The following is a 16183-nucleotide window of genomic DNA, read 5'->3' on the forward strand; positions in this document are numbered from 1 at the left end:
CTCTTTCCTTCCTTCGTTCCTTCTCTCTACCCTCTCTCTCTCTCTCTTTCCTTCCCTCTTTCCTCCTTCTGTGGCCCAACTTTATTGAGAAGGGGTTTAAACTTTAAACCCCTTCTCTCTTTGCTTCCCCCACCCAGGGAAGCGAAGGGGAGGCTTTTGAAGATGCCTTCCCCCCCCCCTTTTGCTTCCCCTTCTGACATCTCTTCCGTTGATGTCAGGGGGTGTTGCATATGCTAATGAGCTCCGGCAGCTCTTTTTCTACGAAAAGATCCCTGGTTATTGGAATTGGAAATTCATAATTTAATAAAACTAAGTTACTTTTTTCTAGCAATGAACAGGTTATATTTGAATATTTTCTATAGCAAATTTGGAAATACAGAACCTCACATTATCCACAAAAAGAGCAAGAGTCGAGTAGCACCTTAAAGACTAACAAATATGTGGTAAGGTATGAGTTTCTGTGAGTCACTGCTTACTTCTTCAAATACCTGAAGTGAGTAGTGACTCATGAAAGCTCATACCTTGCCACATATTTTGTTAGTCTTTAAGGTGATACTGGACTCTTGCTCTTTTCTACTGCTACAGACAGACTAACACGGCTACCCAGCTTGACCTATTATCGACAAAACAACTTCAAAAACAACCAAGTTCAAAATCTGTCAGTATCATGGAAGATCCTGGTTTTAAAAATGCATTGCTTTCCGCTGAGTACAGTTTGCTTCATTTCTTGTGGTTCATAGGATGTTTTCAATTAGAATGGTTTTTGAGCATCCAACATGCTTAATCTACATGCCTACAGTTGAGAGCCAGTTTGGTGCAGTAGTTAAGTGCACGGACTCTAATCTGGGAGAACCGGGTTTGATTCCCCCCTCCTCCACTTGCACCTGGCTGGATGACCTTGGGCAAGCCATAACTCTGGCACAGCTGTTCTTGAAAAAGAGCAGTTTCTGTCAAGAGTTCTCTTAGCCCCACCTACCTCACAGGGTGTCTGTGGTGGGGAGGGGAAGGGAAAGGAGTTTGTAAGCCGCTCTGAGACACCTTTGGGTAGTGAAGGGCGGGGTATAAATCCAATCTCCTCCTCTTCTTCTTCTAATAGACACAGTAACTATGCCAGTCTCTGTGCTGATATCTGTTGGTCCAAACTGAGTACCAGCATTAGTATGAGTGCACAGCAATGGTTGTGTAAAACACATGTAGCTCCAAACCTTCATACTAGTGATTTCTTTTTTAAGAGCTCATACTTCTTGTTGTAATGCTCCAATGGTGAAGGTACAATTATCCAGAAGTTCCCTTATACTACTAGAAGGGAAACCATCATGTTGATTTAACAAATGTTTTCATGCAGAAAATCAAGCTATGGATCTCATGAAAGCTTGTATAACACTATATGTTAGTCTTTAGGATATCACAAGACTCTTTTAGTATGCTGCCAAAACACAAAACAATGATCAATTAGGAACTTATGGATACAAAATAGAAGGAAAAGTCATGTTTATTACTCAAACCAGTGAAGGGAGCCAACCTATCTGCACAACCAATGCAAATCTTCCTTAGAATTCCATCCCCTGCTCTGATTAGTGTTATTAATAGACAGCTGTTCTCAACCATAACCTTAGTTTCCAAAGGAAGAACTCAAATTCAAAAACAGAAAAGTCTTGTCCATAGCACAGAATACCTCTGGCACAACAAAATAAAATGAATGGTAGTATCAACCAAATGTTTTTAACAGTGCTTGGGGGGGGGGGGACTGGGAACTCACAGAACACACCTCATTGTGTAACCATATTTAGGTGAATGGATGCTATGAGCCACAGGAAAGACAAGTCTCTGTTCTGAGCTTTATCTATGTCCAGAGAAAAAGTTCTATATGAAACACATATTTAATTTGGTTAAGGAGAACCAGGTAAAGCAGGTAAACAGAAATATATTTTAAATGTTAATATTAATTCAAGGGACCACAAACTAAATCACCAGGTCATCAGTGGTGATTGTACCTTTCATCTAACAAGTGCAACATGAGAGAAGCGTAGAGGCTTGTACCAACCATTGTGCTGACTTTCCCAGGCATTCAAAAGCACTGATACCTCACTGCTTCCAACTGCCTTCCAGATCAGTGCAACATCAGAGGCAAGAACCCAATACTTCTTCAACTTGAGAGGCAGCTGGAGTCTTGCTTTGATGTTATGTTCCAACATCACAATTTTTTTCTGGTTATCAAAACAAGCACAGCCTTTACCTGAATAGCCCAGGTTAGCCCAATCTTGTTAGATCTCAAAAGCTAAGCGGGGTCAGTCCCAGTCAGTATTTAGATGGGAGACCACCAAAGAAGTCCATGGTCGTTATGCAGAGGCAGGCAATGGCAAAACTACCTCTAAACGTCTCTTGCCTTGAAAACCCTACGGGGTTGCCATAAGTTGGCTGAATGGCAAAAAAGCCCCCCCAGAAAAACAGGAAAAAGGCACAAACATATGGACCCTTTATTAACTGGAACAGTGCTAATGCAGTTTTGATTACTATCTGTAAACAATAGTGTCAGACCATATGGCCAAGCCATGGATTTCCTGATTATAAAGAAAATCACACTCATTTTCAGAAAACCTTCAATGAAGAACACCAGCTAAAGTCAGTGCATATCCATCCTATATTCAAATGACCCTCTTTTAGTAGGAATCCAACTTGTCCAGTAGCAACAAGTACAATTTCAAAATATGACTATCATCCACATTCATCGTTGTATATATCCTTTGATTTTAGAAAACTCCATATAACTGTCTTCTAACTAATCTTCAATCTGCAAGACAATAAAAACTGTTTGGAATGTTTGCATCAACTCTCCCCTTGACATAAGAAATATAAATATGTTTAAATCAGTATTAAATCTGTAAGAAAAGTGAACTCGCTACAGATTTGCCCAGCTATTAAGTTCCAGGTATCTAAAGACCCACAAGATTGTAAAAGATTACAATTCCACACATGGAGGAGAGGGAGCATCCTGCTAGGGAGACACATGTACAAGAACAGGATTTCCTAAGTGGCTGCCCTTTTGAATGCAGTCTGAACATGCAGAAGGATGCTCTGTATGGAGAAAAATTTCACCCAGCTCCTAGAGGTGGATAGGTGGATGTGCCTGTTATGATGCACACACTGCTCACATATATGATCAAACACTCTTAATTTTAATTAACCATTTAATGAAGGAGACAGTCATATCTGACAGTGTTCACGTAACTGAGCTGCCACTGTGCACAAAATTCCCTAGCTTGGAGCTACAGCACATGGATAGCACTTAATGTAATTAGTTATTAGTTTACCATTGCACAGTAGTAGTATGTTGACTTTTGGGTGTCTCGCCAAGCCATTAGCCCTCACTTACATAGAAAAGTAGAAAAGAGAAAGAGTCCAGTAAAAGAGCAAGAGTCCTTAAAGACTAACAAAATATGTGGTAGGATATGAGCTTTGGTGAGTCACTGTTCACTGCTTCAGATACAGCTAGAATGGGAGTCCATCCGTTCTGTTTATTGGAAAGTGATTTCAGATGCCCAATGACATTAGCAGGCAAATGACAATAGCAGGTGAATGAACTACAGTTCTCTTACAAAGGAATTTCAAAGGAAATTAGAAAGAGAGACTGCTGAACTGCAAGTGATAATGAAGCTCAAAACAGTGCATACACCTGGACTGAGTCTAGACCTAGGTTTCCTGTCTCATTACCAATGCTGATTTCTCCACACCTATTACCCCTCTGCATATCTCACCTAAATCCAATCATGCCTGCTATTGTCATTTGTCTTCTAATGTAATTCAGCTTCTGCAATCACTCCACTTTCCATTAAATAGGACAGATGGACTCCCATTCTAGCTGTATCCGAAGAAGTGAGCAGTGACTCACAAAAGCGACATACTTTGTTAGTCTTTAAGGTGCTATTGGACTCTTGCTCTTTTCTGCTGCTACAGACAGACTAACACAGCTACCCATCTTGATCTATGTAGAAAAGGTGTATTGTTTAGTTTGACGCTTAAAAACTTAGGCTATATAATCATGCACTCAGTTAGACTGCTTAAATCCCACTGACTCTGCGATGCAAGGAGTTTCCCATGGTGGAACAAAAAGCAGCTGGGTAAGGGAGGAATTCCCATCAGGAAAATTAATGGGAATAAGAGTTTAGTAATCCCTTCTCCAGTGTCATGGCCCCTATCAGATTAAAATAAAACCTGTGAGGAGATCTGATCACCGATCCCCTTGAGTCTCATCTAACTTGGTCCTAAAAAGACTGCGTAAAAGATTTCAGCCTTTGGCCCTAGAACACTTACTTTTCCTATTTCAAGGGGGGCAAATGAATGCAAACATTCAAAACCACATTGTATTGTTTCACAGCGGGTTCTGAGGATAATTTAGGAACTCATTGAAAGGTGCAATATTAAATAACGTGTATTATTACTTAAAATAGTTGTATGTTTTCTATGGAAATATCGAAGCATAAATTTGTTTCTCCCCTTGTTCCTAAAGATTTGGTAAACAACACATGCACCTAATGTTAACAGTCAAAAATGGCTGAAATATTGTTTGTATTCTCCCCCCCAAAACCCCCCCAACCCTTCCTAAAGCTACACATAGCCTAAACAGCTGCCAGAAGAATTTGTCTTGAAGAAAGATCATAATGCTGTGAGGAAACCACAAATGACTGATTCTGGATGTCAGTCCCTACAAGGAAATCCCCTGAAAAACAAGTCCTTAGTAAAGTAAACACAACCTGCAACTGTTTACTTACCTAGCAAAGAACCTATGAAGATGACAATTTGCACTGTGGTAGTAAAATGTCTATAGGTTTGTCCTCCGTATTCCACATCTTCTAAAGTTCCGGTCTCATGGGAGCTTCTATTGATCACCACAGTGTGTGCGCTGGATGCGTTCAAAGCGCCGGTGATAGCCTGAGGGAACCTTGTCCCCCACTCGCTTTCATTGACTGAAGCCCAGCTTGCATTGTACCCCATGGCGAAATGTTGTTCTTCCTTCTTCTTACCTAACACATCACCCCGTACGGATCCCAGGCTGTTCGCTCGCTCTGTACATCGCACAGACAAAAACTGCTTCTGTAAATGCACTTAGCGTCATTGTGTCTCCGGTGAGTTTTCTGTATTCACGCAAAACCGGTGTCGCTTTTTATGTCTCAGTCTTTTGAAGAATTGTCCTCACGAAAGACTGGGGAAGAGGAGCGGCGGGAGGGCTGATCGACCCTCGCACTTACTTGTCCCATATTTCTTTCTTCTTCGGTGCCTCTGCTTGTCCTCAGCGTGATTGTGCGGCCGCACGCCTGAATGAAGGCAACATGCAATCCATACCACCTGTCATTTCCACATCAGTGCGTGTAACTTCCTTGCCTCAAAAGAGGCCACTCGGTGACCATTTATACTTGAGCTGTTTCTTCTCCTTTCAAGGTTCTGCTTAGCTTTTTCATATCCTTGCAAAAGAGAAACGCCATGGATCCCTCCCTTCACGATTCTAAAGCCGGTGCCGTCTCAGTCTCCAGTGAACCAAAACAATCCCATGTGGTTTCCTACCCGTGCGGCTTCAAATTAAGCGCAAATATTTTTCAAAAAGGATTAGGACACCATAGAGCGCTTGAGCTGTAGCCATCCCCCTTCTGCGCTCTATATTTGTGCCGCTTCACAGACTGCAGAATTATACGTACTGCCCGGCAACTCTTCAAAGGTTTCTGCACCGACTGCCACCGGCTGCTTTCCCCTCACAACTGAGTGCTGCTGACTTGCTGCTGCCGTTTCCATCCGAGGGAGCCGGGAGAAGAGAGCGCGCGTCACATGATTCTCAGGCGAGGGCTCCGGTTTTGGCGGCAGCCATCTTGCCTTTGGAGCTGTCAGATCAAGGGCTGAGGAGGTGGAAATAAGAATGGGAGCCAGTGTTCCCTCTAAAGTGAGTTAGTGTGAGCTAGCTCACAGTTTTTTTAGCCTCTGGCTCACACATTTCTGTCTTAGCTCAGGAAGGATGGCTCCAGAGCAAACTAATTTATGCAGTAGCCAAATGCTGGTACCTCACAAAGGAGAATTTTTGCTCACAACACTCCACAGCTTAGAGGGAGCATTGATGGGAACCGTTTTCAGAATTCAGAAATAAAGTGTATACAGGTTTCCCCTTTGAATTTTGGGAGGGAGGAACATAGAATACATTTGGAGGGTAATTTTTAGTTGACTACAATGGGAGGTTTTTAAAAAAACAACTCACAATACTTTTATAACTTTTCATGCCTAAATATATCCCCCCCCCAAAAAAAAAACACCTGTGTGTATGCAAAGCCATGGCATCCCTGGTACAAGATGAATGTGATCTTGAATAGCTTCTTTTTGCTTTATGATTATACAATTCTAAGGAAGCAGAACCACAGAAAATTGGCTCTTGGGCTTGTAATCCTCTTTTCTCTCTAAGGTTCAAGACGAATTTTTAAAAAGTTGAAAATAATGAAATAAAACAGCATAAGATATATCATGAACAGTGCAATAAAACAGTACAATACAACACAGCCGTTAGAACTACATTAACCATGCAATAAAATTGCACAATAAAAATATCCGTTTTACAAGGATTGCTTTATCTGAGCGTATAATTACAATTCTTATCGATTTCCACTTATCAAGTCTTGAAATAAACATCCCATGTTGACTCTCTGATTGTGAAGACCTTGGGTTGTAAGCGATAAAAGAAGAGAGTTTTCTACAGAATTATAATTATTATAGTAAACAATTTTGCATATATGTATTTATTGACTCTTCGTTATTTTTGTCACGGATGTTTTGTTTGGACTTCAATCAACCTCCAGGTGGTGGCTGGAGCTCTCCTGGAATTACTGGTCTCCAGCCAACAAAGATCAATTCCCCTGAAGAAAATGACTGTTTGGAAAGTTGACCTCTGTGGCATTATGACCTGCTGAAGTCCCTCCCCTCCCCAAATCCCACCCTCCCCAGGCTCCACCCCCAAAGTGTCCATGAATTTCCCAACCCAGGGCTGGCAAACCTAAGTGTCCCAAAATACTAGGAAAGACTTCTTGTAGCAGAAGGCATGGGAGTTTTGACAGAACTGCCAAAGAAGAGAGTAATGAAGCTATTATGAACTGAGATCGAGGCAGCTCTTAAACAAGTGATTTCTTTATTCAGCTCATAACTTAACACAGGACAACATTCAACAAAACCTTCTAACTTTTATACATTTTGAACAGGCAAAGCCACACCTCTGGAACAGATAATAACCAATGAAAATGCATTGCTTAGGACCAATGGAATTGGTTCCCGCCAAAAGTCAGTGTCTCTTCAGATTGGCCTATTTGCAGCATTGGCCAATCCGGTCTTGCATCTCAGCATACTAAGGCTTCTATGGAGCTGTAAACCCAGTTCCTAACTTCACATAATAACTGAATACATAACACCCCTCCCCCATAAATTAGCACATGTAATCCTGCAATTTCGCAGGCCAAGCTCTTACGCATTGTGAGCGCCTTGGTTCTACTGCAGGCTGTTCAGACCAGTGTTCCCTATAAGCTGAGTTAGTGTGAACCAGCTCACAGTTTTTTAGCCTCTGGTTCACACATTTTTGTCTTAGCTCAGGAGGGATGGCTCCAGAGCAAACTAATTTATGCAGTAGCCAAATCACATACTCACAACTTTAATGCCAGTAACTCCCAAGGGAGAATTTTAGCTCATAAGACTCCACACCTTAGAGGGAGCATTGGTTTGGACCCGTTGCTGGAACTGCCTGGTTGACTGTTTCTGGTGCCGTCCAGACCCGGAGCACTGGGTGTCCCCTGCTTGCTGGGCAGTACCAGTGGTTGAGCGTTCTCGGGTCCTGTGTCAAAAGAGTTCTCGTGCCCTGTGTTGACAGGGGGCGCTGTTACGGGCTCCGCCTCTGGGGGTGGTTGGGGTGTGTTGCAATCAGTGAAGTCTTCCCTTTGGTCATCTCGGTCTGTAGTCTCCATTTTCTGAACCCAACGCCTTCGTAGCTGGTCAAGGTGCCGGCGCAGGCGTCTTCCCTCTGCCGTGGACACGACATACGAAACTGGTCCGGTGCTGGCAGATACGGTGGCCTCCACCCATAATGGACCCTCACTGTAGTTTCGGGTGTAAATGAGGTCGCCTGGCTGAAAAGAGCGGATGGTTGCTGGAACCTCTTGCTGCGGGGGACGATCAGGAGACATCTGGATGCAGGCGGTTCAACACGGTAGTTAAGCAGCGGTTCATTACAAGTTCCACTGGACTGCACCTGGTTGTGGTGTGTGGTGTGTGGTGTGATGTGCTGCTGCAACAGAAATTCAGCCAGCTGATGGCTCCCATCACCACGGACTATTTTCTTTAAAGCGTCCTTCGTTGTTTGGACCATTCTTTCTGCTTGTCCATTTGTGGATGGATGGAACGAGGCGGCTGTGATGTGCCGGATCGTGTTGGCCTCCATAAATCTTTGGAATTCGGCCAAAGTGAATTGTGTCCCGTTGTTGGACACAATAGTCTCGGGCAGTCCATGTGTGCTGAAAACGTGTCGTAATGCCCTGATGACCGATGCTGATGTCATCACAGACATGGCGACTACTTCCAGCCATTTAGAAAATGAGTCCACAATAATCAAAAAGGTTCGTCCCTGAAAAGGCCCCACAAAATCAATATGCAAATGGGACCAAGGCACCCGGGTTGTCTCCCAACGTTGCACGGGTGCCTGCGGTGGCTCCAGTCGCAATTCTTGGCAAGCTTGGCAGGTAAGGACCCATCCCTCATCCTCCTGGTCCAGACCTCAACCTGGTCCCTCAACCTCCTGGTCCAGACACCATAAATAACTGCGGGCTAACGTTTTCATATGCACCACCCCAGGGTGACCTGTGTGTAGAGCTTCTAACACCCAGTGGCGCAGTTTGGGGGGAACGACCACACAGTTTCCCCACAGCAGGCAACCCTTATGCACTGACAGTTCGTGTTGCCGCGATTTGTATGCCTAAACTCTGCAGGTTGCCCACCAGCTGGCCACCCCCTCCACACCCAGTTGAGGACCCGGGAAATGGTGGGGTCCCTGGTGGACTACATTGCAATGTCAGAGGCATGGAGCGGGGGCTGCGGCAACTCCTCGAGGGTTATGACTTCAGAGGCAGGAGCAGGATCCTCGGCAGGGGTCTGGATCGGTAGGCGGCTGAGAGTATCAGCATCCGATGGCCTTGTCCGGCCTGTGCGACAGTTCATACATGTAGGCAGATAGGAAGACCGACCAGCGGATCATCCTAGGAGACATGACTTGCGAAGTTTGACAGTCCGGAGCAAATAGTCCCAACAGCGGCTTGTGATCCATGACGATCTGGAACTGGCGGTCATACACAAAATCATGAAATTCCTTCACACCCGCAACCAGGGCGAGTGCCTCTTTATCTATCTGCACATAGTTTCTTTCCGCAGGTGTCAGAGTCCTGGAAAAATAGGCGATAGGGGCCTCTCGACCATCTGGCAATCGATGACTCAGAACTGTGCCAATTCCATAGGATGAGGCGTTAGCGGCCATGATGAGTGGCAGTCGCTCGTCAAAATGTGTGAGGGCGGATTTGGATGAAAGTATGTCCTTGACAATGGCGAACACTCGGGCGTGATCAAGCCCCCAGCTCCACCAGGACTTCTTCTCCAAGAGGCGATGCAGTGGTTCCACTATGGACACTTTATTTGGCAGGAATGCATGCATCATAAAAATTGAGGAGGCCCAGAAACTATTGTAGCTCCTTCTTAGAATTAGGGGGTCGGTACATTGTGGATTGCCCTGACTTTGCTGTCCATCGGGTGGACCCCATCAGCGTCGATGAAGAATCCTAAGAATTCGACTTGGGGCACTCCAATCTGGCATTTTTCATGTTTCACCTTGAGCTTTGCCTCCTGGAATCATTGCAAGACCTGTCGAAGGCGAGCGGCTACTTCCTCGCTGGATTTGTCAACGATCAAGATGTCATCGAAGTATGGAACAACGCCAGGTATAGATCGCAGGAGGCCCTCCATAAGGCCTTGGAAAAGTCCTGGGGCCACACCTACCCCGAATTGGAGGCGGTTGACTTTGAAAGTCCCTCAGTGTGTGACAATTGTTTGGGCTTCTGCCCAAATAATAATATTATCTCTGGGGTGACAGGCAGTTGCTGGTATGCCTGCGCTAGATCAAGTTTGGTGAAAGTCTTGCCCCCAGCCAACGAGGCCAAAATGTGACTTACAACCGGTACTGGATACGCATGTTGCTACAAAGCCCTGTGTATTGTGCACTTGTAGTCTGCACATATTCACACCGATCTGTTGGGCTTGACAGGTGTGACGATGGGCATTTCCCACCTTGCATGTGATATGGCTCCAACACTCCCTGTGCGATGAGGCAGTCTAGCTCCTCATCGATCCTTGGCTTCATGGAAAACGGCACCCTGTGCGCTTTCAGATGGACCGGCATCACATTGGGGTTGATATCGAATTAAACTGGGGGACCAGTATAATGCCCCAGGGTGGGGTTGATATCGGATGAAACTGGGGGCCACTATAACACCCCAGGGACCCATCAAAAACTTCAGGAAAGTCTTTACAGAGTCCAATTTGTCATGGGAAACCTGTTGTACTCCCACTACATGGATGCCTAGTGCATCGAACCAATCAAGTCCCAACAGACTGGCCCGGTGTCCTTCGACCACGATGACCCTCAGCGGGCCATAAAAGTTCTTGAACCACACCATGAACTTGCCGATTCCCGCAACCTGGATCCGTTGTTTCTGGAAATCGACCAAGTGGAGGTCACACGGCTCCAGATGACGTCTGTTCCATCGGGGAAACAAGAGGCGAAGCGTTTGTGTGGAGATGATGGTGACCGCCAACCCTGAGTCGACCTCCATCTCACAGGGAACGTTGTCTAATATGACTGTTACCTTTATTTTGTTCTTTGTCCACACTGACGAGTGGTGCAGGCATTGGTGCGTTGTATGACAATCAGTATTCTTTGTTTACGGGTACTTTTGTGGAGGGTGGTACCTGCTCGGGGATGTGTGGGGTGACCTCTTAGTCTTTGACGAACAACACACTCAGGCGATATGTCCTGTTTTTCCACATTCCTGGCACTGGACACCACGGAAACAACACTTCCGACGCTCATGATCGCCCCCACAACTCGCACAGTTCATTTTAGGGGCAGTCTAGCTATGGTAGCCCTTGGAACTTGCGGATGCTCGTGTGCAGTGAACACTGTTGTCCTCGCTATCAGTGTCTTCCACACTCTCCCAATGCACTAACTGCGTTTTCCGGGACTCTGGTGGTGTCCTAGACTGTCTCACGTCTCTAGTGGATCATTCGGCCATTTCAGCAGCAACAGCTTCCTCATAAGCTACTGGAAACATAAGTTCCTTTTGCAAACAGCCGTCGTTGTAGTTTCTCATTTAGTAGGCTGCATACTAGCTGGTCACGAAGCCGGTCACTCAGGTCTGCGAAATTGCACTGTCTTGCGGTTTTGTGGAGGGCAGCCACATATTCAGCTATGGACTTCCCCTTGGCTTGGTCTTGTTTGTGAAAAGCATATCGACACGCAATTTCGGATGGCTTGGGTGTAAAATAGTCGCACAGCTTGTCAGTGATCGCGGTAAGCTCAGTCTCTTTGAGTTCCGTGGGCGCCACTAACGTCCTGGCCACATCGAATATGCCTTTCCCACAGACGCTTAAAAAGGTAGCTTTCTTCACCTTCGGATCAGTAACCTTGGTCGCTGTGACGTACAAATCAAACCTGGAAATGAAGGTGTCCCAGTCTTCGGTGCTTGCATCGAACGGCTCGAATTGACCCGCGGTGGCCATCGTATTCTCGCTCGGGGGCGGTAATGCTTGCTCGCTGGCTCTGCTTTCAGCCAAGCGTCAGTGACTGTGGCAGAAAGCTGAAAGAAGTTTCAGCAAGCTAGTATTCACTGCAGGCATTCTACTATGCAGCAAGAATGGTTAAGCCACCTAGCCATAGTTACTATTGAGTGTGAACTTGCAAGAGAAATTGACATTGGAGGAATAATTAATGATTTTGCAATGAAAAGGTCAGAAAAATAAAGCTTTAAAATTAATTGGCCTAATGTTTATAGCCATGTTGATCCATCAAAGTAAAAAAAAGATAAAGACATTGACAGGGTAATCCCTCTTTAATGACCAAAAAGTTACAAAATAGTTAGCAAACTCACAGGCCTCTCAGGCTGAGTGTTATTATTAAATAAAAGTAGCAAAAGCATGCATTTTTCAGAAATGTGGAATATGGGACAGTAATTTCAGAATTACAACAACATCATGGTTTATGAGATTGTATGGGATGAGGGATTGTTGTGTTGGTGTGGAAGGGGGCCCCATAAATTTGTACTGGCCCCCAAAAGTAATGTTTGGGCCCTGTTCCCACCTCATAGCAATTGAACTGCTACATTCAGGACTAGCTGAAATTTCCAATATGTTCCCCACTTTTCCAAGTGGGGAGAAGTTCCAGTGCAGCTGTACATGAGTTTTTTCCCTTAGGATAAGAGAGCTGGAGACTATAAGGCAGAGTTGGCAACCTCCAGGTGTGGCCTGGAGATCTCCCAGAGTTACAACAGATCTCCAGACTACAGAAATCAGCCTCTCTGGAGAAAATGGCCACTTTAAAGGATAGACTTCATGGCCTTATATCCCACTGAGGTCCCTCCGCTCCCCAAGCCCCATCCTCCGCAGGCTTCACCTCAAATACCCAGGAATTTCCCAAGCCGAAGTTGGCAACTCTGTCAAATGTACAAAAAGGACATAGGGACTCACAGGAGCACTCTTACAACAGTCAGCAGATCTCCTGATATCAAGTTATGCAACCTTGAAGGCCACTCACCTGTTTCCTCCTAATTCTTAGAAAAGCCTCAGCTCTCTTTTCCAGTTCAACCACTTTATTTGCTCTCTTCCTCTTTCCTAGTTCTTTGCTCTCAGCCTCACCTTTTCCCAGGGCTGCATTATGACTTTCATAGGCCCTAGGCACTTTTGCCTTTGTGGCCCCTTCCCACCATAATAATATTTTAAAATTATTTTGATAAAACTTTAATATTTCAACATTTTTTCCTGTTTTAGGCTACATTTAATAGATTTTCATGGGCCCTAAACATTTCATTCTTTTCTGATGTGAGGAAAAAAATTAAAACATTTTCATGGGCCCCTAAAAGTACTATGGGATCTAGGCACTGGGCCTAATGGATAAGTCGGCCCTGCCTTTTCCAAGTTCTGACAGACATCTCTTTCTAAACAATCCAGAAATTTCCCCACCTATCTTGTCATTACACCTCATTGTTAAAATATCAATTGACCTTCCTAGACTATTAGCAAGCAGGGGTATTTTTGGACAGGAACGCACAGGAACAGAGTTACAGCTGACTTCAGAGTTGGCCACACCCACTACAGCCAATACCTCTGCGTGCGTGGCTACAGAGGGACGGCCTGGAGAGCAAACCCCCCCCCCGACTCTGAGGTGGGTGGGCCAGTGGGGCCCCTGGAAGGATCCAGGAGGCATTTAAATGCCTCCCCGTTGTGCCTCCCCTGCCCTGTCCAAGGGCCGGCTTGCCTGGGCAAGCCAAGGGAAGGCAGTTTAAACTTCCTCCCCTCCCCTTCAAGGGGGGGCTTGCCCAGGCAAGCCAAGGGAAGACATGGGGTGTGGCCTAATATGCTAATGAGCTGTGCTGTCGAGGTGTGACCTAATATGCTAATGCGTTTCTGCTGTTGGGTGTGGCCTAGTATGCTAATAGGTTCCTGCTGGGCTTTTTCTACAAAAAAAGCCCTGTTAGCAAGCAGTCGGCTTTGCTAATCTGTCAGCAACAGAAATAATAATTCCAGAAACAACTGAGAGGGGTTTTCCCCCTTCCAATTTACCTTAGATTCAATTTGGAAAGCATATTTAAATTCATAAAAAGGATATGAGTTTGAATATATTAAATTATTGGAACCAGGCAGAGTTACTCAAATGTTAAGAACATTTTTAGAAAATATCACATATGGGTTTTGTTACAATTGCCCTTATATTGAGTTTGGAAAACATATTTTAAATGTTTTAAAATGATATGGTTTTGAATATATTAGATTATTCAAACCAGACAAAGAGATTATGCGTATTATTTGCAATGAAGAACTGGGTAATGTAATACATATGTTATACAGAAGGCAAACTAAGACTATAGTGTCAGTGAACCTCATCTTATTTCAAGACAAAACTCCAGGGCAGGTCATAGATATGGTTTCAGGCAAGGATGGCAAAATCATCTCAATGTAAATCTCAGTATTGTTCTACAAGGACAAATTTTAGTTCTGCAGCCCCATTCTTTAGGATCAAAGTTTGGCAACTATGTTGGTTGCCCAGAACAAAGCATTCAGAATTTGTGAGGCTATTCATATTACGAGAACAATTTGTACTAGAAATGTAAGTATTTGAATTATATAAAAATCATCTTTAGCCATAAATGTAAAAAGCAAAAAAATAAAAATAAAAAAATTGTCACATGGATGGTGATTTTCAGGGCTTTTTTTGTAGAAAAAGCCCAGCAGGAACTCATTAGCACAATAGGCCACACCCAACAACAGAAACTCATTAGCTTATTCAGTCACACCCATGAGAGCATAGCTCATTGGGATATTAGGCTGCACACCCATCTTACCAGAAGTATAGTCATCCAGCCACACCCACCTTGTGCTTCTTATTCTGTTTACTTTGTTTGTTGTCAAAACCTAGGGCTTTTTTTGTAGCAGGAACTCCTTTGCATGTTAGGCCACACCCCTAATGTAGCCAATCCTAATAAGTTTCTGCTATTGGGTGTGGCCTATTATGCTAATGAGTTCCTGCTGGGCGTGGTCAGCTTGGGGTCCAACCGGAACTCCGTTCCTGTGCGTTCCTGCCCCAAAATAGCCCTGGTGATGTTAGTCTAGTGTTCCTCAGACATGCAAAAGTCTGTAAGTGGAATCCAAATTGTAATATCTGCTTCTCTCTTTTTATAAAAAAATGTCATTTGCAGATACCTGACATGGTAGTTTGAAATCTATACTTTACAAAGAGATCTGTATGCATTTTACAACAGCAAATTTGACCATTAGTTGTTTAATAAAAGCTATTGTCCCCCAGTTACTCTGGATTATTTATTTTACAGTATCAAGATATTTAAAACTCTGTGACACATAGATCACAATAAACCATAGGCTCATATGATGTTAAATTTTAAAACATTTATTTCAAAACATAATTTAACAAAGTAAAATAGAATAATCTCCAGATGTTATTGGTCTTAATGTTACATACTGAAGACTTGGTCTATTTTTTATTTATATCATTCTCAGCTAGGGGCATTTTGAATATCTCTCTCTCTCTCCCTCCCTCCCTCCCTTTTACATAGTGCATTTAGTTCAGGAGCCAGTTTTATTTATTTGGGTAGCTCAACTGATCACTCTTTCTTAAACCAAAAGGTGTGCAAATTTCAAATTTACAATTCTTACTTGTACAAACTTGTACATTTCCTGGAAATATACTTGAAAATATAATGAAAGCATTAATTTTTGGTCAAAATTCAGTTCAATTTGTAGATCTTATTTTACAAATGTGTACTAAAAGACTGGAAACACTGTAGTAAGTATAAAGGGTTTACACTGACACTGCCAATAAGGGATCAGACAAATTTGTTCATGTATGGTATGCTTGATTTGATGCATTAAACAAATCTGTTTAATCATAGCAGTGGCAATCATAATATTTTCCTAGATTATCATATTTTATTAACTGTTCATTTGAGAATGGCAGCACAATTTCACATGTAAATTATTTTGCCCTATATTTTGCATCCTCAGAGGCCCAACAAATTTCGGCTTTATGTGTATTTCTCTATAGCCCTGACACATAATGAGTACAACATATACATCATGTCAAAGCAGATTTGCACATGGTAAGGAACTTGCAAATAGAGCTTTAGTTTTCAGATTTGCATGGTTGCAAAGAACACAGCAGGTTTATAGATGTGCGTTCTGAACACATAAACATGTACGTGTTCGGCATGTACCCATTCCACAGCCCCTATTTTCAGAAAGGGAGTCTGAAGAACTGAGCCAAATTGAGGTGACCAGAGATGAAGTTCTAGACCTATTGAGGAAATTAAGAACCAGTAAGAGTTCTTAAGGGACTCAGATGTGA

The 16183-nt window shown here is 43.7% G+C and overlaps 1 protein-coding gene across 1 annotated transcript in view; it reads right to left on the reverse strand.

The window, feature by feature from the left end:
• The window catches only part of GPR176 (G protein-coupled receptor 176), a 75312-nt gene extending 70320 nt beyond the window's left edge, over positions 1-4992 (reverse strand). The window contains exon 1 of the mRNA XM_015422183.1: positions 4770-4992. Within this exon, the coding sequence (XP_015277669.1) occupies positions 4770-4992 (223 nt within the window). The remainder of the gene's footprint in view (positions 1-4769) is intronic.
• Positions 4993-16183: the final 11191 nt, after the last annotated feature.

The sequence above is a fragment of the Gekko japonicus genome, unplaced genomic scaffold (genome assembly GCF_001447785.1).
Source record: "Gekko japonicus isolate JY-2015 unplaced genomic scaffold, Gekko_japonicus_V1.1 scaffold394, whole genome shotgun sequence".
NCBI lineage: Eukaryota > Metazoa > Chordata > Lepidosauria > Squamata > Gekkonidae > Gekko > Gekko japonicus.